Consider the following 24,850-nt stretch of genomic DNA (forward strand, 5'->3'; position numbering starts at 1 on the left):
ATCCGCCTCTGGAGACTGTATGATGTGACCAGATTTTGACAGCTTCCTCATGTGACAGTTGTGCATTTTTGTTGTGACAAAGTGAAATCAGATCCACAATCAATGACTTCCATCCTCCCACGGTGATGGTTATAAGCAGTGACTGGAGATCACTGCCCACAAAAGTTGTCAAAAATATTGCTAAGCAGATGCAAAAGTGAGCAAACAGATGTTCATTGTTGAGTAGCTGCTGGTTATTTATTGTTAGTCTCTTATTTGATTGTATTGAGTGGATGGGATTAGAGGAAGTAGCTGAAATAAGGGAAAGAGGGAGATGCTGGATAGGTGGGGAGATACTGAGATAAGGGAGGGGGGTGAGAGAGGGAGGGAAAAAAAGGGGGGAAGAGAGGAAAGAGAGAGACACAAACACCCGCACAGAGAGGCAGAAAGAGAGAGAGGGGAGTGTTAAAACGTCTGCTCGCTTCCTTCCAGCCTCAGCATCGGCTCGGTTTGTGCAGGAGGCTGCAGCTCCATCCCTCCAGGATCTCCAGCGTCCAGACATGATCACTTCCCACTCCGCCCGCCTCACTCTCAGCTGGGATCTCTTCATTGGGCTCTGCATGGATGATACCAGCCTTCATGGATTTCCCACAGCACAACTAATTTGACTCAAACACGGGATTGGTGAAAAGAGAAAAGACAGAAAAGAAAAGAAAGGAGGCAACACCAGGTGGTTTCCAGCGGTTTTTTTTTTTTTTTAAGGTTTGTGGAAGCAGCTCAGTCTGCCTTGGACATGGGACCGTGCGTCAGCCGAGAGGGATCAGGAAGAGCCTCTTCTTGAAGGAGGAGAAGCCCGTGTTCGGGAGTTTTTTTTCTTTCCTTTTTTCAAATTCAAATTTATTTGCTCGTTCGACCGGGGAGGGGGGAGCTGTGGGTTTTACGCGCCGGAATGATGCGTCCCAACCGCGGCTTCATCCTGCTCCTCCTCAACGGAACCGCTTGTTTGGTAAGAAAAATTAAAGTGTGAATGTTGGGGGGAGGAATAAAGTCACATATCTTGCTCTGAATGACCTCATGTTCCATAGCACATGTGTGCGTCAGGCGCTGCGAAAACTTCCGAACTCGCAGATATGAGGTATGTGTGCACACAGATGAGAAATCAGCAGGTCGTTTCTGTGCAGAGATAATTCTGTGTCGCTGGGTTCTGTTCGCTGCTGCTATTTTTTGCACCTCACCTCTAAAGATTAACAGAATAACTTTCCCTCCGACCCCCCCTGTGCGGCTCCGGTGCTCTCTATTCCCAGGACGCACTCGTTGCTGGAGCGCACCGCGCCGTCGGTGTTCGTCCTCCAGTCTGTGGTACTCTGCGCGTAAATGGAGCCACTTCAGACTTCCTGCCTGTCATTCATTCCGCGTTATTGAATCGCTTCAAGTATATAAAGCAGCACATGAAAGTGATAATTACTTCCTGACAGAATAAACAGAAGGTACACATGTTGCAGGAATCGATTTAACTGCAGGGAGGCGACAAAATAGGCAAAACAAACACTGCAAAAGCGATAGAAATAATTAGTTGTATATGGTTTCTTTCCTAAAGCGTGTGTTAGGATACTAAAGCACTCAAGAAACTGCATGAAAACTGAAGCAAGAAGCCAGTAGCTCACATGTCAGGCTGAAAAAAGAACTCAAGATGTTTTGTCACATTTTTACTGTGGCATTCATTGACTACAAACACTATTCGGGGCCTGTGTTGCATACTGTGGAGATAAATGCTTTTTCATGTCAAAAATCTACAGAATTATAAGATGAGTTTTTTTTTTTACTATGATGACTCTCAACATACCGCTAAATGTGGTAAAAGATAGATTTTATACCATAAGTGAAGGAGTAACTGTGAAATAATCCCATTTTTGTTAACTAATTGTGCAAAGAAGCAAAACAGAAAACATCCAGTGCATAAATCTCCTAAATAAACCCCTACATGTTCCTTAGGATGCCCCTGACCTACAACACCACTATGTGCAAAACACTGAGCTGAATGTGTTGCCTTAATAAGTACTTCCAGCATTACATAACCTTACAATCAAATTTGGATCACCCACTCCCCTCTTTCATGTACGCTTGCAGATTTATTAAAAAGCAGCCTTTAATGAGAAGTCAGCTCTGGATCCACATGAGAAAACTTGAAAACATCCTTCTGTTCGGAAACCCTTGGGCTTGAATGGGGCTCAATCATTGCAGGGCCCAGGGAGTAAAATAAAAAGAAAAAAGAAACACAAGCGAGTGAAACATTCAAGCTGGATGCATCCGTTTGTGACGGCACCTCTTCAAGGATGACCTTGTGGTTTTGGTATTAAGGTATAATTCCGGCGCTCAGAGGAAAGTAATAGCCCTTTTGGTGATTTGAGGTCGAGCAGTTGTAGCCCACAGATATGCTTGGCTGAAACTGAGCTCTTTAAACAGATTCTAGGGCTCTCTGTGGAAGAGGAGAGACCACACGCTGTCTTAAAATATGGGGGGATGAGCGCCTTTTCAGCCGTTGTATAACTAGATACAAGAGTGGGGATAATAGGCTTAACACTCACTTGTTGTCTCGGTTCTGGGAGCTGCAGGGCTGCGGCCCATTGTAACCCACCAGGTCTGTGGCTAATGATAATGAAATTAATTGGAGCTTTTTCTTTCCTCCCTGCCTCACCAGACCGTGTATCTATGAAAAACGTACATGGCATCCCTCAGCAGGAGATCCTGGCTAATTCATTAGCCCTGTGACATTGATAAATTACAGCGCAATTAATAAATTAAGCAACTTTTTTATATGCAGCAGAGCAGTGATTAATACTCGCATGAGCCTACTGTGCATTAAAAATTTGATTTCTGTTGTAATAGCTACGCAATTCTTGGTGAAGGTTGAGTCTCGAGGGAGGCTTTTTTTCCTTCTTTTTTTGCAAATGGCTACTAATATAGACGACTATTAACTCCAGGTGCCACTCTGGTTGTTGTTGATGTGATGAATGACGTGTTTCAAATGTTAATTATTCCCTGCGTTTTGAATGTGGGCTTCGGAATAATATTAAACAATCTCAGCTGTATAATTGACTTGCTTGAGAAATTATGTTTATTTTTGGCAGCTGTTATTTTTCATCAGTGAAGCTTTGCATTCAGCTGGTGTGTGCGGATATCAGTCGAATAATCTGAGGAGGATTGAGGACGGTGGTGTGATTTTTTTTATGTCCTTTTGCTGTCCTTGAGATTAGCGGACAGCAACAATGACGACATGCAAATTATTCTGATTATTCGGCTCTTTTATTCACACAGATGAGAAAATAGTGTGATGTGCTCATCGGCATTTGCAGTTTGCCCTTTTGCATCCAGTTTACCATAATGTAAAGCAGCGAAATGTCACATTTAAGAAGGTGTAATCATCAAATGTTTGACATTTTGCATGAAAAATGAACAATCAAAGCTGGTTTTGAATCATTTCTGTAAGTCAACTTACTGATTAATGGACTCGGTTCAGATTTCATGTGAAAGTTGCAGCAAACAGCCCACTCTAGACAAGTACAGACAGATGTAAAGGCAAAGAGCAAACACAAAGTCCTAATTTGTCATCTTTTTTTGCAGAGAAAACATACAAGAAAGCATGTCAATCTGCGTCTAATCACAGCTGCAGCAACACAAGGTAGACAATCTGAATCCTACAGACTAGTCTGGTTAAATTTGGAAAGGGCGAGGTCAAGGAGATGAGCTCTTCTCTCTTTCAACAGTCTGAGTAACTACCAATAGATGGATGAAGAGCTCTCAAACTGCTCTGAACTCAGCTGCTCCACTGAACTGCGCACTTCCTCCCTCCTCCCCTGCAATTATGTCAAGACCACTTCCACCCAGAAATCCAATTTTACTCTACATTCCAGGTTAAAGTGTCATTTTAATTGGGAGAAAAATGCAAACACATCACAAATATAATATTGCTCACAAGGAGACAAACATCTCTGCACTTTATTCCAGCTGCAGAGCCACAAAAGAGCTTATTTCCTGAGCCTTTCTATGCTGTAACCTTCATGTAGTGAAGAGCGCCGGCGATGCAGGAGCTCGGCTCTTCATACAAGCTCACGCCGAGTTCACAGATGCTCTTTCTCACGAGATTTTTTTCTGCGAGGGCTCGCCTCAGGTAGCCTCTGTGCGGCCGTGAGAGACAGAACCGCTTTATACTCCGTCTGATTGCTTTCTGCACAGATGCAGACGCCGGCCATCACGCTTGATAACTGAATTTCACCTCTGTTGCCGAGCACAGAATGTCACTTTTTTCTGCAGATTGAATTTCTGTGGAGACATTCATACATATTCCAAGGCTCGTACGCCACGCTCCTCTCTGTGCAAAATAAAAAGAAAACATGACACTTTGGAGAATTCGCACCGAGAAATTAGGATCCGCCGAGTTCTGCCTCCTCTAAACTTCCACCATCACCCTCCATTTGACTTTGCCGCCAGCAAGGAGACACTTCTTTAACTACAGCACATCAATTAAAAACAAATTACGCTCTTAAAAGCTTCACAGAGAGAAAAATCCCTTTCACAACAAAGGGACTGTACACAACCGAGTGCACACTTGAATCATGGTATAACAGCACAACAATCTGAGACAACAAAAGGCATTAAATCCCAGCTTTCTGCCTGTGTAGTTTTCCTGGAACACCACAAGACAGCGAGACACACAAACCTGGAGATTTGTGTGCGAGGTTAAAAAGCAGAAGCTGTCTAATTCTAACCACATCTATTCGTTTTGACCCGTCACAAGCTCTTACATTCATGTTTCTCGGATACCTGTCCTCCTCGCAGGGTCGCCGACCTTGTCCAAGCAGATTCATCCCTGGTTGAACAGAAATACCACCTCAAACCTGGAAAAAACACAAATAAAACAGAGGCAGAAGAAGAAAAGAAGCTCAGTTTGATAGTGCATATATTGCATTCAGTCACAAATGTGAGACAGCAGCAGCAGCAGCAGACTGAATACTAATTCTTTTTTTTTTCCTCGGCTCTCTCATTCTCGTCCTCTTTTCCATCGCTGCTGCAATCTGCATGTCAGAGCTCATAAACTTCCCCTTTCCACCTCGCATCCCACGCAGATGCCGGAAACACTAAACTCATTCATAATTGTCAAATTTCTATCATAAGGGAGGGTGTGGAAATGTAAGCACAGTGGGAGCAGACTGAACAGTTTGCCGCGCTGACGACATCTGTCCTGTACTTTCCCCCGAGTGGAAGCATGAAACATCACAAGGGGCCGATTTGAGAGGGACGATTATCACAACGTCGCATCATCATCAGTGTGGCTCGATATGCAACTGCCTTTACGAGCCGTCAGTTTAACCCTCTCGACCACAAGCGGATCCCTGTGAGTTTGTTCCCATTCTCGTCTCATATCAGTTCTGCACACAACAACCTGCAGTTCAGCCGGAAAGTCTCAGAATTTTTGTAAGTTGACTGTTGGTTACAGCTGAGTCACTGACAGCTTTAAGCTTGCAGTGAGGATGGTAGAATATTTTGTTTTTCACAGAATTTGAAAATTTGGTGGATATTTTAAATAGGACCTGGCTGATGAAAATAGTTTGTTTTTTTCCCCAACACTGTCACAGATGAGCAGTTGATGGTCTGTCTCAGAGTCCAAAATCAACACTGTAATTCTGATCATCTTTTTTTTTTTAAAAATAGCATGCCTTTCAAACCTGTTGGTCGGTTTTAGGGTTCAGAGGGTTTAAGGAAGGTTAGAAATTACCACAGTCTTCCAGTAGCATTTTTGTTAAACAGGAAAAACATCAAACCTGACACTTGAATAATGAAGTCTTGACACATTTAAATCTCTTGAACTGAATGAACTTCCATACCGTATTAAAATGATGACCCATTTCATTTTGTTTGGGAAACCTGGACTCTCAATTGTTTGGTTAGATAATGTGATTTAAAATTGAACCACTTCAGTGTAATTCTCAGGAGTAATAAAGAGCAGATAAGAAGTTCAACTGGAAACCGCATATTAATCAGATTTCTTTTGAACCAACAAAAAAGCGTACAGATGTTTAAAGAAGAAACAGAAGATACATGCTGAATAGCTTCAATGGCGTATTACTGTTATGAGCACACAGCATTCAACTACAAAAACCTAATTGGTTACAGAAGTAGTTTCTTTTAATTTGAACTACACAGTCATTTTTCAGGTAAAAGTGTGTCATAACCCAGCTTAGTGAGCCAGACTAAACTGAAAGAAGCAGACAAGCCTAACAAAGTAGAGGCCAGTGGACAGACAGATTGGCCGGCTGCCACAGCTGTACATGGAGCATCCAGACCAGGTGATGAGTCCTCAGCGGCCCGACTGACCAGCAGCCTCCTGCAGGGAACAAACTGCCCACAGGGCTGTAAATCTGCCAAAACATTCGCTGCTTCCAGCTTCTCAAACATGAGAATCTGCAGTTATTCTCTATTTTATGTTACAACATGGCTGTACGATGTCAGAAAAAAAGTCATATTGTGAGATTTTATTTTTATGCACTGTAAAAACAAAAAACGATTTCTTGAATTTTTTTTTTAGATTTTTCCTGTTTTGTTAAGCTCTGTATATTAACTAGTAAAATCACAGAAGAAAATAATAATTTGAATATTAACTTAAAAAAACAGGCCTAAACAGTATAGTATGTCCACATAAAAATCTCTATTATTAATGGGAATTTGTTTTTGTACAAATGTGTAAAATGAAAGTAGTTTTTACTGTATTTCAATCAGTAAAAAATATAATTATTTTAGAAACATGTTATTTGAAAGAAAAATCTGGACATTAAGGATTTAAAAATTGTAAATATATATATATATATATATATATATATATATATATAAATTAACTGGTATTGTACAGATTTTCTATATTCGCTCCTTGATTGTAAAAAAGAATAAAAAAAATAGAACAGGCCAAAACTGCATAATGTCAGCATCAAAAATATGTTTTTACAAACAAGATGTGATTTAAAAATTCCACAATTTCAGGATATTCACTAAAAGATGACTTTTTTTTTCTTTTTTTTTTTCCAGATATTGTCTCTTATCTATACTGTTTTTAATGTTACAGTATTTTACTGTTTTTACCATATTCTTTTTGGCACCCTTATTACCAGATTTATTTAAATAATAATAATTTATATAGTTTTTACACTGTATGATATCTATTACAAAGTAGACATTTGCACCAGAATTTCTTTATTGAAACAATGAATGATTCTGGATTCATGTGGCTGATTGTTAATGAATGTACCTGCCGAGAAAATTTGGAAAATTTATATTTTTTTTTGAAAAAAAAAAAAAAAAAGCTTTTGTGAACCTTTCTCATACTGCAGAACACTGCAAACACTATTCAGAATAGTTTTGGATACTTGTCATGCAGAGCTTTGTGGTTCTGATTTAAATCACTAAACAAACCACTTCCTCCTGTGGTGGCAACAACAGCAAACACTGCTGACAGAGTCCCTGTTTTCAGATATTCTTTCTGTCGCTGAAATATTTCCACACAACGGATTTCTTTTTGCAATCAAATCTTCCTTTTCAGTGTTTTCTCTCCTGTTCCAACAAACTGTGTCTCATAAATAAAGTTTAAAAAACTCCAGAACCCCTAAATGGGAGTAAATAATGTTCTGGCAGACAGAGTTTTCATGCAGAGAAATTGCAAACTGCGGCATGATTACGTTAATATTACTTATCATATATTGCACACATTCTGATGCTGTATGTCATGATGTTGACGCTAAAACAATATACTGTGCAGCCTTCTGCTACAATAACACCGATATCTTCAGGTACTGGACACTGCATGGGACAGAATTCTGAAATTAATCAATTGCAAAAAACTGTTTTTGTAAATTTTAGTAACTGTTTTGACGTTTCACTAAAACCAAATTGCTCAGTTGTCATTTTACCATCAGTCAGCTTCTGTTTATTTTCATTAATCTCTGGATCTGCCTCCAATTTTCCATTATTTTTCCAGAGCATTTTAAATAAAACATGTTAAGTAATTCGTCATTGCTGATTGCTGGTGCCCTTGTATTGAGAATGCATTCAGAAAAGCAGCTGCACAGATCATTTTAAGACAGTTGCTGCTTAAATGTGGCCTTAAATTTGAAGGGAAGCCACCAGCACATCATTTAATCATTACGTCCTATTTCTGCTTCATTCAAACAAAACACCCAACAAATAGCAGTCGCAAAAGGCATGAGGAGGCAGAGGCTGGACAACCTGCCTGTGGAGGTGAAACTGTTTGAACAACCACAGCTGGAAATGACCCCAGAGGTGCAGCTCTTGACCACCCAGTGAGGCTCCCAGCATCCCCCACAGACGGAGGGAGAGTCTGCAGCGCTGCCTGACACACTGACAGCCCTTCACAGTGAAGCGCCGAGCTGTCCTGAGACACAATCCGCTGTCTGCCTCAAAACCAGCTCAATTTATTGTGGCATTGCTCTCTGGGAGACAGAGCAGCAGCCCCTGGAAGAAGAAGAAAAATCTGCAGGTTTGTCTGGCGGTTTCGGGTAGTGAAGGGTGGATTACAGTGCACAGCTTAAAGAAAAATGACTCGCAGCCTCGGGTAGAACGAGTGGGTGTAACTCCCGAGGGATCCAGATAAAGATGCGCTTGACTTTCACACAGAGGAATAACTAAGGATGGGAAAATCCATAACAGACGTTTTAATTTCACAGAGCGTCTGCTGCAGCTGACGGTAGTAAGAGTTGGTTTAATGTATTGTGAGGATGCAAAGTGTCAAGACAGAATGGAGCCTCGTTGTTTCGAGATCTGTAGACGTGTCAACAATATTAGAGGAGGTGAGGTGGGAGCAGGAGACGGGATTTTATTTGAACAGGGAGCTGTCAGTGTAGTTTAATGGCAAAGGAAACCAATGCTCTGAGGTTCATACTGACCTCATGGTGGTGTGACTGGACGCAGACCCGGCAAGCAAAGGCTCCATTTATATTCTCAATTCAGGTCTGTAAACAGCCTGTTCTGCATGGATGAACATGTAGCGTGCAGCTCACCGGCCTCCTGCCCGGCACCGGTACACTGGTTTTCAGGGTCAGAGCGGTGCACATGTCCAGACGAGGCCTGCTGAGGGTCTTTACGGGGGTTTCCAATTAAAGCGGTGCACAGCCACAGGGATGAGGGATTTTTTTCCCCTTTTTTTGGCTGAGTACAATAAAATGGATAATGGGGAAGTTTTTTTGCAGAGCACATTGATTTCTGGAGTGAACTCAGAGTGCATTGCTGTAGAATATAGGACAGTAATTATTTTAACCTTTGTTGCTCCAGGAAACATCAATTTGAGCTGCCATGCACTTATAAAAGCCCCACTTCACTGTGACCCTGTGAAGAAGTGTGGTGGTTTTTTTTTCCTATTTAGCAAAGATTCGCAGCCCTATAGCACAAATGTTTCAACAATGACACATACCAGAACTTTTGCTCCAGGTTTAAACAACTATAGCTGCTAAGATGAAGGAAAGAATGCAGTCACAGGTAAAAAAAAAAGTTAGACAGTGGGCAATGTCAAAGGTCTTTTTGTTTTGAACTTTTTTGTCGTTGCAGCACACATTAGTCCTCGCTTGCTGTTGCAATTTATAACTCTGAACTCCAAAATGATCTTTTCTTTTTATAAAATTGCACCATTTATCGGAGCTACAAACAGCAGAAACAGAGAAATCAGTGGATTTTCAACTTTGAAAAAGTATTTGAACTACCTTTCTGTGATGTGCTGTTCCATTAGAAAACTCATCCAAATCTAGCTTTAATTGAGCTTTTTGATCGATTTAATATGTTCTAAATGTTTCATTTAAAAAACGGCTCAAAAATAAACTGTTTGCAATGACTAGATTGTGAAAACCTAAAAATTCTGTACTTTTTAGTACAACCATGAAGCCATTAGTGACTCAGCTGCAGTTGAGTCACATGATAAAAATAAATTGACTTTTTGGCTGAACTGGTTTGAACCACAAGCAGTGCTGATATGAAACAAATATGGAAAAACAATTAAAATACAAGTAGTAAAATATATATAGAATGTAGTCATTATTCCCACAAAATTTTTTCTTGAAACAATTTAAGCTACACATAAACTATTAAAATCACACAAAAAGGTAATAATTTACATAATAACTTTAAAAAAAACTGTCTAACTAGCACATTATGTCCACATCAAAAGTCTATATTATTATAAATGGGAATTTGTCTTTTTATAATCTGTAAAACTACACTAATATTACTGCACTTAAATCGGCAAAAATATAATTATTTTATAAATATTTAATGTTATTTGAAAGAAAACTTAAGTATATTAAGGATTTAAAATTAACTTACTAACAGGTTTTCTGTGTTTTGTTAAATTTCAGATATCTATAAAATCACAGAAAAAAAAGTTATTTACATGTTAAAAAATAAATAAAACAGGCAAAAACTGTGCATAATGTCAGCATCAATAATCGGTTTTTACAAACACGATGTGACTGAAAAAAACTATTTTATTATATTTAAATCAGCTAAAAACTTTCTTATTTTACAGATAATTTCTGCTGTCTATACAGTTTTGTTTTGTTTTTTACCATTTTTTGGCACCTTTATTACTAGACCCCCCCCCCCCCCCCCCCCCCTTTTTTAACAGTTTTTACACTGTATGATATCTATTACAATATGAAAAATAGACATGCACCAGGTAATTTCCTTTTCTTTCTTTTTTTGTTGGCACTTGTTCATACAGATTTCTTTCTTATATTTTCTGAAACAGATAAAGAAATCTACTTAATTTTTCTTTTTCTAATATAACTTACGGCATTATGTCTGTTATCATACTGCATAAAACACATGTTTGCGATCTTTCCTTCATGGTTATGCTGCTTCCATTGAGGTGCAGGACTTTGTTTTGCAGTGGAACATGAGCTCACAGTGAGTAAAACTGTGACCGATGCAAAAAAAAAAAGAAAAAAAGATCACTCCTTAGGGTTAGCAAAGTCCTTTGAACAAAAGTTCTTATTAGCCTGAATTCCTGGAGGTCATGTGCAACTTAAAACAGGAGTCTGAACAACTGTTTTGTTTCTCGGGGGACATTTCTAGATCGTGTCTGATCCAGCTGAGATGAACTGCAGTCTAAAACCTGTTGTCAGGTTGAGTGTCAAATGTCTCACCAGCAAGCGTTTGTGGTCGGATTTCACTTTCCTGCTCACACTTGGTTTTAAAACGCACACAAAAAGTCCAAATTCAGCTAGAAGTGCGCTGAGGCAGTTGGAACTTCAGACTTCTGAGTGTCTGAGCTGTTTTTCACATGTTAATGAAGTGTGTTAGGAAGGTATGTACTTCTATATGCAGCCTGCAATGCCAGACAAAGCAACCAGCAGTGTATTTGTGTTCACTGAGGACATATTTAGCTCTTCCTCTACATGGTAGTGAAGTGACAGTGTCCCTTCAGCTGCCCACTAATGAGAGAATCCCAGGATTCAATACCTTTTAGAGCTTCTCTGAGTGTAAACGAAGTGCATTCACACAGTTACACACATTCCCAGCTGGGAGCTGCTCAGCTCAACCACTGTCTGATTTAACACCAATTCAACTGTCTTGCTCAAGAGCATATTAATTGTTGTTAAGCAATGACAGAAGCATTTTTATTGGCTTTTTTCTTGTTCTTGGGGAGTCAAACTTGCAGTTGTGCAGGTATTTGGGTGCAGAATTGAATTAAAATTGGTAGTTTATGTGAGAAAACAGCTATTGATGAGAAGGCGTTTAACTGCAGGTTTTTATACCTGAACCTGCAGGAGACGACTATTTTTTTTAAGCAGACAGGTGTGAACACTGTAGCTTGAATCAGCTGCGTCCCATCAGCCCACGCTTTGCTCCCGACTCCCTGGAGGGAAGAACCAGGGAGAAACCGTCCCCTGCCGCCGCTCTCCATCCTCCTCGCGCTGCCGACTTGTCGATATCTTATAATGTAAAAATCTGATAGCCAATTCAGAGCCCAGCTTCACTCTGAGCATACAAAATGAGCCCGAGTCCACCGGGACGGCACAATTGAACCTGTCCAAAATGAGCAGGGAGAAAAGGGTGAAGGATGCAGAAAGAGTTGAAAATACAAAGATTCAGTGTAGTGAGTTAGTACTGCAGATCTGAGCTCCGGTGACCTCTGAGTAGCTGGAGTAAATTATTCATTAAGAGTCAAATGGCTTGTTTCTTGTGAAATTACCTTTCTCTCCCTCACCTCTTCTTGGATCTACACTAGGCAGAAGAATAATTAGTTATAAGGGCACAGCCATTTTCAGACTTTAATCATGTAACAGAGAAATCTCCTGCAGTGAGCATATTACATCTGGAGAAAGAGAGCGGAGAAAAAAGAATGAAGCCTTGACGGACACTTAAGAAATCTGAGCTGCCTGGGTCTTTAATTAAAAATTGATGTCATATTAGAGATGAAGATTTCAGCTCAACAGCCAGAGGAAAGTGAAGTGCTTATTGAACCTGTCAGCTCCCCAGGACAAGCAGTGCTTTAAGCCCTGTTGGGCGGCTCAGTGGGCAGAGCCTCTGTATCAATCAATCAATTTACATTATTCCAGATCATGCATTCATGTGAGGAGTAACAATCAGTTGTATGGACGCTACATGTTAGAAAATAGTCATATTACAGCTAAATTTAGCTCAGGTGTCCCCATAGGGATTGTTTAGACGTGCAGTGACAGATTTATGACCACATGGGGCCAGCAAAAAGAAGCTGTGAACACAACATCTTCATATTATCACTTTCTTGTAAATGTTATATAGTGGGCAATTGTTGAATCAACACACAATAGATACAGAACAACATGTGAATGTGTTTGTGTTCAGCTGATGAAGTCAAATATTCTGTTTTCATCTCTGGATCTGAGTGCACTACACTGTAAAAAAAAAAAAAAAAATTAAAAAAAAGAAAAAAGTAAATTTGTATAATTTTTTAGTTTACAATTTTTTTCCAGATTTTTTTTTAAATACAGGAAAATATTAATAAATTACACAAAATTAGAAAATGAATTTAAAGAATTCAGATGTCTAATGTAAAATAATGTTCAGCAACTAATCAATTATTAAATTAACACTTTTTTCCATTGTTTTACAATGCAAATGTATAATTTCACAAATATTTTTTTAATTTACAGGTGATACTGTTAAATTCAAGTATAATACTGCAAATACATTTCTATACAATGCAGTTTCTATGATATAAAACAAGCAACGTAATTTCACATAGATTTAGAATATCTTGTATATTTCCAGAGATTTTCACAACAAATATGTTGCATAGAAGTCTTTTCATCAGTGTTTAACATCTAAAAATATTTGTCATTGTTCCACATTTTTTCTCATTATGTATACAGTTAAGAAGTTTAAAAAAAAAAACAATCTAGGAAAATATGACGCTCAAATACAGTTTAAAAAAAAAAAAGAAAATAATTGTAGTAATTAAATACTAGTCACGGCACATATTTGCAATATGTTTTTTTTTTCAAATTACTAATTGAAAAAATACATATTCTTCATGTAAACATGTAAATTAATATTTTTTCTGTGATTTTATTAAATATTGTCTGTGCATTAGCGTAACAGGGAAAGTCTGTGTATTAACTGTAAATTGTTTTAAAAACAGTCAAAAACGGAGAAAATATATCTTAAGTATGGAAAAGTATTACATTTTTTAAGATGTTCATTTCTATCAGTATATACAAGTTTTTTTTTGTTTCTTTTTTTTTTTTAGTGTGTACTTACTCTGAAAAATGTCAGAAAATTGTGAAAAATGTAAATCAAGGCCCAAGATCACATCATCTAATGTCATGTTTTGTCCACAATGCAGAACATTTTCAGTTTACCGTCATAGAGGAGGAAAGAAATCAGAAAATACTCAGATTTAAGAAGCCAGAATCAGAGAATTTAGACCTTTTTCTTTTTGTTCAAACTGAACAAATCAATTATCCAAGCAGTTTCTCATTAAGAGTTGAATCAATCAATTGTTGCAGCTCTACTGTAAAGATGAAGACAGAAGCGCAGATAGTCAAGAATTCTGTGGTTTTGTCAGGACAAGTGTTCCTTTTTGGTTTTACATAGTTATTTGATGTATTGTTATAAAGCCATTGTTGCAGCAGCTACTTTAAAATTACTTTTTCTTCTATAAAATATCTGAACATGTCACTGTCACCAAAGAGCTGACGAAAGATTTTCACTTTTTTTTGGATCTGACCAACGGTTGAAAACCCAGAGATATTCAATTTCCTGTTCAACTTCACACTGCAGAAGCCGGAACTCAGAAAGAATGTTTGGAAAGGAGTGAAATAATCAATAATCAGAGTAGCTGTTGAACTGACAAGTGCATTACTTGTTTTATTTCTACTATTCTGCATCTCTAAAGTACATCATGTTGCACATGTGAAACACGTGGACTCAGTATTCTTTTCCACGCTGGTCTGTCTCCAGTCCTCTTGAGTTATGGTTCAGATTTTAGCTAAGTGGACCCTCCACCTCGGGCCTCTGTGCTGTATTACGGCCACAGAGTGCTGCTGTCACCGGGGGGAAGGGGTTAAAGCGTGGTACCTGTCACAGTAACAGGCCGATTATTGGCTGGTGAGGAAGCCTCCCCTCCCCTCCCCTCCCCTCGGCTCCCTGCTGGGAGAGAGGCCCAGGGCTGCTGCTCACTGAGGCCGAATGACTCACAATTACCACAGTGACAGAGCCTGCAGCCACCTCCCATCCTCTCCAGCCGTTTCACTGACTCACTTAGCGCACATGACAAATGACAGAATCACCTCGAACCTCCGCCCCCTCGCTCAGACCTGATTGCCCGTCGCCCACACTTTGCCTACAGTACTTAAAGCCGGGATACATCTTGCCAAGCTTCATGAAACAAAGCAAACTTGCAGAGAGAAACTTGCTCCGAGCCTTTCGCAGCAAGATGACGCCGTTTTACACCATGCGGCTGCTTCCAGGTGGATATTTTACACCTAGTTCCAGAAAAGCTTGGACACTAAAGCTGCAGTTTTCTAACTCTTTTAAACACATCTAACAATTTGAACTCCAAGCAGTTTGTGGACGTTTTTTTGCTCCTGTCACGTTTTCCTTCACTGTGAGCTCATTTTTCATCTCTACGGAAACAGCACAACCATGATAATACAGAAAATTTGACAGATAATTAGTTTTAACATTCCCCATTTCAGTAAAGATTCAGGTAGTTACACTGCAAGAGTCTCAGCAAGTTGTTAATTTGTTTAAAAATTGTTGTTTTTTAATTTTGACATTTAAAGTATGCTTAAGCCACAATCCTGGATTTCAAGGTTTGTTACTAATGTTAACAGAGGAGAGACTTAAGAAATGTCTTTCTTGCAGTGTGACAAATTTATAATGCCATAAATAACACTTAGAAAAGTAGAACTACGTCTTATTTATTTTACAAAAACTGGCAAAACCTGGACATGCCGATCATTTTTCTAAGTGCCCATAAGTGTTGGCTCCACATACTATGTATATATATATATGCATTCCATTGTTAATATTTTGTAATTAATTTCCGTGCCTGTCTCATATCTGTTCAGTGCAAACATAACCTGCAGTTCAGGAAAAATAAATTCAGTTTTTGTCACAGTGGAATCAGTCGTGAATTTTAGGTTGTGCTGAGGAGCACAAAATATTTAGCTTTTTACACAATTTGGTGAGACAAATGCTTTATTTTGGCTCATTTTTAAAAGGAGACAGAATACTGTAAACGTAATGAAAAACAGGATTTTCAGCTGTGATTTAGCCAAGTTTTCGAGCAGAACTGTACTTCACCAAAAAGTGGTTCAACAAGCAAACTATTTTTTTCTGTTTTTACATTTTCTGGCTCTGGAAAATGATGTCATTTTGTTTTTTTAACGACAGTAAATGCCCACACATTTCACCAATACTGGGCAAAAAATGGGTGTTCGACACGTTATAGATATTTAACAACTTTTGTTTTTAATTAGTTTATATCTATCTGCTCTGTACACACAACCTGCAGTCCACAAACCCTTAAATTTTAGTCACAGGATTGTTGGTAGCAGAGGAATCAGTCCTGGGTTTTCCTTTTTTCATTTTTCTCATTTTTACAGTTTCTGGCATTGATAAACGGTGTGATTGGGTGATTTTTCTAAAACAAAACATGCTTTTATAAATCTGCCAGTGGGTTTTGGGGTTCAGAGAGTTAATTTTGCAACACTGTTGACCAAGAAGGATTAAATTATTTGAATTACATCACTACAGGATGATTTCCTGGGCTCTGTTTTATATGCGAAAGCAAATGAGTGATACAAATACCCCAAGCAGACAACATTAATACTTGACTTTTCGGGTATGAGAGCTAAAATGTAAAAAAACATCACACTGAAGTGAAGCACTTTATTAATCTTTTGCCACTGCGAAAAACAACACTGAACTTTGAGGTTATTTTACTACGTTTCAATTTGCTTACAATGCATAAGTCAAAGTTGGAAGTGTGCTGATAGTTGGATCTTACACCTCATATACTTTGCTCGTTAAACGCAGAGTGGCGAGAGAGTTGTAGCAGTGTGCACTTTTTCAGAGTGAAAGTGGGAAAGTGGCGCTTGTTATTTAATGAGGAAAAATGTGTTGTGTGCGGCTGTATAACGTGTGACTTCAGCGACCTGAGAGATGCATCATTCACCAGATAAACACATTTCCCTGCAGACACACAGCTGCACTTAAAGGCATGGTGGCTTGGACGGCTGTACCGAATCTGTTCTGTTACTGTAGCAGTCACTCCCGCTGTATTAAGCTCATTCCAACATTTGTCTTTGACAATGATGCTGTGCTCTGAATCCGACACTTCCAGTGGCGCCAGACACTTAAATCTTCTGCTCAACAATAGCACAACACTCAGTTCATCTTTTCTCCTGCAGCCCAGCGTCTGTGGCTCTCTAATGAAGACAGGGAAGCGGGGAAGGGAGGGATTTTTAATGTCTGAGCTACAACAAAGCATATTGCAATATGTTTTTGCTCAGATACGAGTGTTGGCACCATCTGAGAATCGCTGGCGAAATGATCAGCATCTTAAAAACCAAGCTGCAGTTTCAGTAGGAATCAAGTGTGACATATTTTTTCGAGAACCCTAAAGGGAGTGTTTGTAGGACACCACAGGGGCTCTTAAGTGCTATCTGGGGAGGCAGGCAGAGCACTACCCTCTGAGCCCAGCAGCCAGCAGCTCATTGAAGAAGAGAAATCAAACAAACTAGTCCTTCAATAGGAGCCGTGGGGAACGGTGTGTCATCAAAGTCGCCCTGTCTGGCCCCGATTCCCCCCTCAACTCTGAGAAAAAAAAAACAAAGACAGGTTTGAAAAGATTAAAATCAATACGTCTTTCAGTTTTTTGTTCATTATTAATGAGTTCGGGATTCTCAAAGAAGCCATCAGAACTATCTGATTCAGGAGGAAGGAGTCCTTGTCAAGGCGGTTATCGGCCCTGTGGGGAGGCTGCAGGGTGTGAGCAGCAGTGTAGCGGAGCAGCAGACAGGTAACTCGAGCAGGAGGCGTCCGGCCTGTAACACACCCGCGGGGGTAGAGGCAGATTAAGGCAAATCGAGGGGGGGAGGGGGTCCTCTCATCTGAGTCCAGACACCAGACCACATCCACATCAGCGGGAATCCTTCGGAGGCAGTTGAGATGCGATAGACGTCGTTATGAAAGGAAATGCATGTTTTTGGAGCGACAGAAAATCAATATCGCTGACTGACTGCAGTGCGAGTGAACAAATCTGAGCGAGCTTGAAAAACCTGCATAAAATGGAATAAAAATGAGTCAGACTTAATAATCCTGACTAAGCCTGTATAAGAAAGCCCTGGCAGTCAAGACAGTAGATGGATCAGAGCGCAGACAGGGATGCATGCATTATGCATCATTGTAAAATCTCTCCGGGTTGAGCGCACACACGCATACACAAACTCAACACAGCATTTGCATCACTTATTGTTTGCATTTACCACAATTCAAAATTCACAAACGACGATGTTTGTACGTGTGTGTGTGTTCTCTGTCGACGAATCCAAAGGACACGATGGTGCAGGAGACATCCATGGCACATTAGACAGAAGCTACCTGTTAATAGATCATTACCATTGAATAATTACCCATTACTTTGCACTCACATTCACACACTCTTCACAAAGCTCCTGCTGAGCACAGCAACACCATCTTATCTCCTCCCTCCTCTTCCCCTCCCCACCGTTGATGTTAACATCTGACAGCTTTGTGCGTGTGTGCCGATACAATTTTTTTTCTTTAATTAAAACACTGGAAGTCTTAATTGGACATTACACTTTATTCTCGAGCCCTCCCGCCTGCCCACCTCCCTTTCCTCAAACACTTTGATCCTCCGACCAAATGTTTGGAGGCAATAATAGTTTCCCCTGCACTCACACCACAGTGCTTAAGAAGCAAAAAGCTCACTTTAAAACAAGAAACACAGCTTACGTCTACTCTTCTCTTTGACTTTGTTCCTTTAAGGGATTTTTTTTTTTCATATAAGAACAACTTCTTTCCAGTTGGATGATCCTCTTATTTAGTTCCAGTGAAAATGAGATCGTTTGAGTGAGAACTCGGACAAAGTTGGCAACGAAGAAATATCTTTCAACCGCATAAATCAACCTCCAACTTGAGACTTGAGAAAGCATTTCTTAATGACACAGCTTTATTGTTTTACAGCCTTTGTAGAAAATTGTCCAGCCTTCACAAATATTGATTAAACTGCTCGAGAACACTTCATGTGAATTCGGTTTTCGGTGTGGATTTTCTGTTTGAATCTGTTCTTTGATCCCTGTGGCCTCACCAGTAGCTCAAAGGAGGCATATGAGCCCATTACATGTGAGCTTAGGGAATTACATCGGCTCTGTGGAAACTAGACATAAAGGGAGTATTTTCTCTCGCAACCATGGTAAACAAAAGAATGTAATAATAGCAATACCTGTAAAAATTTCAAGCATTTATTTATATATATAACATTGATAGAATGTCACGGTTAACACCACTAGAGGTATGAACGGTAAATTAAGTATCGATTAAATCTTTAATTTGGTTTCTGCCCACGTTTCTTTCTAGCCCACTAATAACTGCCTACTTTCTTTCTCCATTTTCTCCTTCGATCCTCCTCCTCCTCCTATGACTCTCTCCAGGTGGCACTGGGTCAAGAAGACGACTCCTCTGGGCCCAAGAGCTCCTCGGACGACTCCTCCAAGACGGTAGGCCTCCTGAGCGGCCAGGCTCCCATCTCGCCACTCAGCCGCTGGATGCTGCACAGTAAAAGTCGAGCGGCCAACGCCACCTCCCTGGAGCTGCCCTACCGCTCCCCGGTCCCCTTCTCCAAGCAGGAGTTTTCTAAACAGGAGTTCTGGGAGATGCTGGGCAGTGATCTGCTCAAACCCGACGCCTCCAGCTCCAGGGTGAAACGCCGGCCGATTGTTAAGACCGGCAAGTTCAAGAAGATGTTCGGCTGGGGTGACTTCTACTCCAACATCAAGACGGTGAGGCTGAACCTGCTCATCACTGGCAAGATTGTGGATCACGGTAACGGCACATTCAGCGTCTACTTCCGGCACAACTCCACTGGCCAGGGCAACATTTCTGTCAGCCTGGTGCCACCTGTCAAGGCGGTAGAGTTCGACCTGGAGCGCCAGAGTGTTGTCTACCCCAAGGACTCGAAGATCTTCAACTGCCGCGTGGACTATGAGAAAGTGGATCGCAGCAAGCGCACCTCGTTGTGCAACTACGACCCATCCAAGACCTGCTTCCAGGAGCAGATCCAGAGCCATGTGTCCTGGATTTGCTCTAAGCCTTTCAAGGTCATCTGTATCTACATTTCCTTCTACAGCACAGACTACCGCCTGGTGCAGAAGGTCTGCCCGGACTACAACTACCACAACGAGATGCCCTACCTGCCCTCGGGCTAGAAGACTGTTCAGAAGAGGGGAGGGAGGAGAGGCGGGAGGAGAGAGGAAAAGGGGGATGAGTGGGAGTGACTGCTGGGCTGTGAATCGTCCTTAATGCCACAGTGGCAGCAAGACACCTTAAAAAAAACCCTCTTTGTAGCCTGATTATTGTAAGATGTAAAAACATATATGCAAAACAAAAACTACAGTATGCAGATAATGAGGCATTTGAAATGCTTAACTGCAGCATTCATTAACTGGACTGGTAGTGAAAGTCAAACGCCGCCAACATGCACATTCTTACCTCAATCCAGTTTATAAATGCCAACTTCTCGCCAGCTATTTCTCTCTTCCATTAAGCCATTTGTGAATGTTGTCTGAATGTCCTTTTAATCACCCTTTACAGTATTGCTCTTTTCTTTTGCAAAAGGCAGTAATTTAGGTGAAAGGGTGCATTTAAATGCTCCTTTGTGATCCACTGGAGAGTCGCATACGAATTCAGGCTTGATTATGAACTTCATCTCCCACTGTAAAGGCAAACAACGTACCACGGGGAACATGAAACATTGTTTTTCCTCACAAAGAGCAGATGAATGTAAAGCGTAACCACCCGGAGGATCATGCAGGTTACGCTCGCAGTCTTTTCAAAGGGCATATTTTCTACGTGAACTAAAAATCCATCCCAGAACAATGCTGAAAGCTTCTCCTCCTACTCAGTTTCTCTTCTATGACATAAGTGCCCCCCCCCTTCTCCTGTGTCCTTGTCAATATTCAGTGTTTACAGTCCAAAACTAATCACAATATATCCTTCAGTTACGTTTCAACAAAAGAATAAAAATATAGAGATGGGGAAGGATGGGGGGGAAAAAATAATACGATTTACAAAGAAAGAGAAATTGCTCAACAGAGATTCAGGGGCAGGGGTTTAAGACAAGTTCAGTGTGAGGGGAAATAACTAGATTCAGCATGGAGATAGATTTGGCCCTCCACACTTAAGAGAGAGGGAGCAAGGTGGGGGAGAGAGAGACTCAGTGAGCTCGTTTAATTAAAGTGGAGAAGGAGAGTATGCAGCGCCTTCTATTGTCCCCTCTGTATGAAAAAGATTACATTTTGTTGCCGTCAGGATTCCTGATTTCACGCCTTGATAACTTTGACTGTGTGAGGGAGATTGCTCTCTCCCGACAAATACTGTGTTCACTAAAGTCAGCCCCGTTATCTTGAATAAATGAAAATATTATCATAATAATTACATATAATTTAATCTCCTTTAGAACTAATTAAGGTTTCAACGAGAGGGCAAAATGTATTCCTAAAAATCAAGTCAGCGGGTAGGAGGATAAGAGGACGTTTGCGGGGATTGTTGTGTTTTTGTGCCGAGCCACAAGCCCAGAGTTAACTGCTCTCATTAAGATAAATGGCCACTGGCTGGCCCGTCTCATGTTGCGTTCACAAACAATATCAGTGGAGAGCAGCGCCACAATGGAGCTGTGAATTAGTTGGCCTGACATTCTGTACGCGCAGAGGTTACAACTGTCCTGTTTATGAGGACACGATGACTTCTTGGTTCATTAACAGTCACGAGACAGGTGTGAAGAGTCATTAAACAGCGAGATCAGATCACCGTGTTGACGCTGATGTATTGTGACATCGCTGAGATTCGTGCACGCTCGGCTGAAGCTGCACGCTGGAGTCCCAGGTGGACTCGGTCACCACAAAGCCGTCGCCCCTGTGGGGAGAAGAGACATAAATGCATCGCTTTGGCTGCTCTGTGTGAGCTGGGAGAGCAGGAGTAGGAGGGAGAATGCAGTCGCAGGGCTAAAGATAGCAACAAAGACCTGTAAATCTGCACATCAAAGCTTTTAGTTTTTAATTTGCTGTTAAAGAGGAGGGGAAGCGCCGCTCTGTATGAAGCAACTTGTGACCCAGAGCGAAGAGCAGCAGCAGTGCATCAGCATGTCTGCAGGGGACAGACAGCTGCAGCACCTGCAGTCGCTGGAAATGCTGCTCATCTGTCTCTGTCTGGTCTGACTCTCTGGCTGCAGGTGTGAGCTGCTATTAGCCACTCATTTCAGACAGTAGTCTCCTCCCTTTCTGCTTTCTGCATGGGCGCAATTCCCCTCAACAGTAACAATCTGAGCAGCAACCTGCACTGGAAATGAAAAGTTGAGGAGTACAGGGTGTCCTCCATATGTAAGTTGAATCAGTCATCTTCTTACATATCTGGACAACACAGCTTTGCTTGCCAGGCAACTGGTCAGAAATATTACAGAACAACCCTCTGTATATCTGGTCATGAACCTTTATTAAATCATCAATGGCAGGACTATATGAGTCTTAAATTCAGTTTATCTATCGAATCTGATTTTAATACAGTTTCAGGACCTAAATCCCAGATTCTGTCTCACAGGACTCCGATGTTGATCCGTTCGGTTTGACTGATCTTTTAACTCTTGAGGCAGCAGTCACCAATGCACTGATCCATTTCACCTATAGAAACTGAATAAAGTTCTGCTCCAGCCAGGCTAGAGCCACATTCCACAATCAAATCCTACAAAGAGCTAAACTATAGACAAGCTTCAACTGCTGGGCACCAAATATCAAACTACTGGGAAAAGCCTAATCACAAATTGTTTTTTATGGCATTTTCTCTTTTAAGATAAACTTGACTGATCTCTCAGTTGATGAATTTATGAAAAAAATAACCAGCAAAAGACATTTCGGTAGTCACACCTCCATAACTGCACAAGTATGTCTGAGATTAGTGTAGAAAAGAACACAACAAACAATATAAAGGCATTAGAAACACAAAAAGAAAGCTGAGGCTGCTGTAACTTGCTGCCGAGAGTGCACAGAGAAGATAAGTTCATTCCAGCTCTACAGACTGCGATGGTCAAAGTTTAGGATGCAATGTTATGACAAAGCACTATGTCTCAACTGTATGAGTACTTCAAGAACTGGCAGCTGTAGTGCACAGTTAGACTATAAAATGTGTGATTTGCACAGAGCTACAGTCAGAGCATCCATGGTTTAACAATACCCAAAATGTTTCAAGCAAACAAAACACCGTTATAGCAGATTGATAGTGAGGTGCAACCAGCCAGACCAGTCAAACCTCCATCTCCTTTTGCATTTTTATCTCAGCTCATATTTCATATATGCTTGGATGCCCTTCTTATTGACAACACAACAATGTGAGTTTTTCCACAATCAAGAATCCTTTCCCTATGAATCAGAAAGCTATAAGAAACTGTGCAGTGACTGATCTGATTCCAGTTACAGTTTGTACAGTATTTATTTGAAAGTCCCAGTGGAACATACAGTATAGGTTTGGCAGCAGCTCCAACTATGCGCCTGACTCTTGTACTTTTGCTCTATTGCTGGAGGAAATATAATGTGCTTAAAATGCATCAACCAGCATGAATGAACCACTGCCTTCTGCTCTGTTCATCCATTTCCTCATCCTCCAGTTCTCTCTGTCCCTTCCCTTCTCCAGATGTCCATGTTACTCAGCCATCCCCCCGCTGTCGTCCTCTCCCCCTGTGTGACCCGGCTGACTGGCCTCAGCCTCCATACCGGCTCTACCTCCCTTACCCCGGAGTTGAACCCTGCTGAGGGTAGTTCCTCATAGCTGCCCCGCCCGCCCTCCAGCATGCAGTGCTGAGCTGAGCTGGCTAATCTCTGCAAGCTTAACATCGAGCCAAGCGAACATCAGCAGTGATAACTCCCCTCTCTCCTTCTCTATTTCTCTCTGTATCTATATCCCATCAAACAAATGCGAGTGCACACGCAGTCTTAGGATGTGCCGGTTTTTAGGTATCTTTCTCTCTCCTGTTCAAAGCATCTTACGTAAGCCCCTGGATTGTGAGGACGTGAAATCTCCTCGAGAGCATGCCAATGGAGTGCCCAACACAGATACGCCCCAGTAACCTCAATACTCCTCCCCACACTACACCCAGCACCCCCGTCCTGCAGGACGTCTGGAGAGAAGCTGGATGCTCGACACGTGATGGAATCAAAGCCGGGCAACATGAGCCCACAGCACTGTACCCATGTAGAAAAATCAAGGACACATGTTGGGCTGCCCACTGAGAAGAAGCTCCGCTCTCTGCTCCTTACTGATCCTCTCAGATTTACAGCAATACTCTCACCAAGACTCCACCCTCTCCGCCTCTCTGGGGCGACTTAAACAAAGGCTGCTGGACTAAGTTCAAGAGACAGTTGTGTTGCTGAGGAATGGGCAGTGCTGTTACAGCAGCAGCCTTACCATTGACCCCATCGTGGGCCAACAGACATGTGGATATTTGGCCTTAGAGACTGCAAGACAGCACTGGTCCATGTTTGCAAAGAATAGTAACAAAATCAGGCTGTCTGAAAGAAATATATATATAAAAGTATATATATATATTAAAGCTAAGAGTCCTCAGATCTGAATAAAGTTGTATTTAAATGTGGGTCATGCAGTGAAGGTTGTCTGTTTTACCTTTTTTTTTATTTGTTCCTCATGGTTTTCTTTCTGTCATGTGGATGATATACTGTATGGATGATATGATGGCATTAACTGTGGTTTTCAACATTCTAAAAATCAATAAAGTACACAGAAGTACTTGAAGCCACTTCAATTGTAGAGAACCAGGCTCGGGTCTTATATCTGGTTGTACTTGGTGTGTAGGAAGAGTGTGTCAACAATGCTGAAGTCTCTGTTTTCTTGTATTTGCATACCCATACTGTGTGCCAACGGCAAAGAAAAGATGTGAAAAAAATCCCTTTGCTGCGGGCTCTTGCAGATATACATGCAGAGAAATAGAAAGGAGGGGAAAAGGAAGCAGGGAGGAAAATGGGGTTGAGAGAGAGAAGGGAAATGTTTCAACTGGAGTGATGCACAATTTCATCCCCTAATTAGC

General features: G+C 41.0%; 1 protein-coding gene across 1 annotated transcript; it reads left to right on the top strand.

Moving 5' to 3' along the window:
- The first annotated feature begins 395 nt into the window (after window positions 1–395).
- On the top strand, window positions 396–24,562 carry LOC110952119 (neurexophilin-1). Its single transcript, XM_022195501.2, has 2 exons — window positions 396–985; window positions 19,197–24,562. Exons 1-2 carry the CDS (start codon window positions 929–931, stop codon window positions 19,968–19,970), a joined length of 831 nt encoding a protein of 276 aa, XP_022051193.1. The 5' UTR covers window positions 396–928; the 3' UTR covers window positions 19,971–24,562.
- Window positions 24,563–24,850: the final 288 nt, after the last annotated feature.

This window comes from Acanthochromis polyacanthus, chromosome 21, assembly GCF_021347895.1.
Source record: "Acanthochromis polyacanthus isolate Apoly-LR-REF ecotype Palm Island chromosome 21, KAUST_Apoly_ChrSc, whole genome shotgun sequence".
Taxonomy (NCBI): Eukaryota; Metazoa; Chordata; class Actinopteri; family Pomacentridae; genus Acanthochromis; species Acanthochromis polyacanthus.

What these genes read in the sequence shown, in the direction of transcription:
- LOC110952119 (XM_022195501.2), top strand. Translation starts at nt 929, where the DNA reads ATGATGCGTCCCAACCGCGGCTTCATCCTGCTCCTCCTCAACGGAACC. An exon ending in TCAACGGAACCGCTTGTTTG is followed by an intron (nt 986 to 19,196) that starts GTAAGAAAAATT and finishes GACTCTCTCCAG; the next exon opens with GTGGCACTGGGTCAAGAAGA.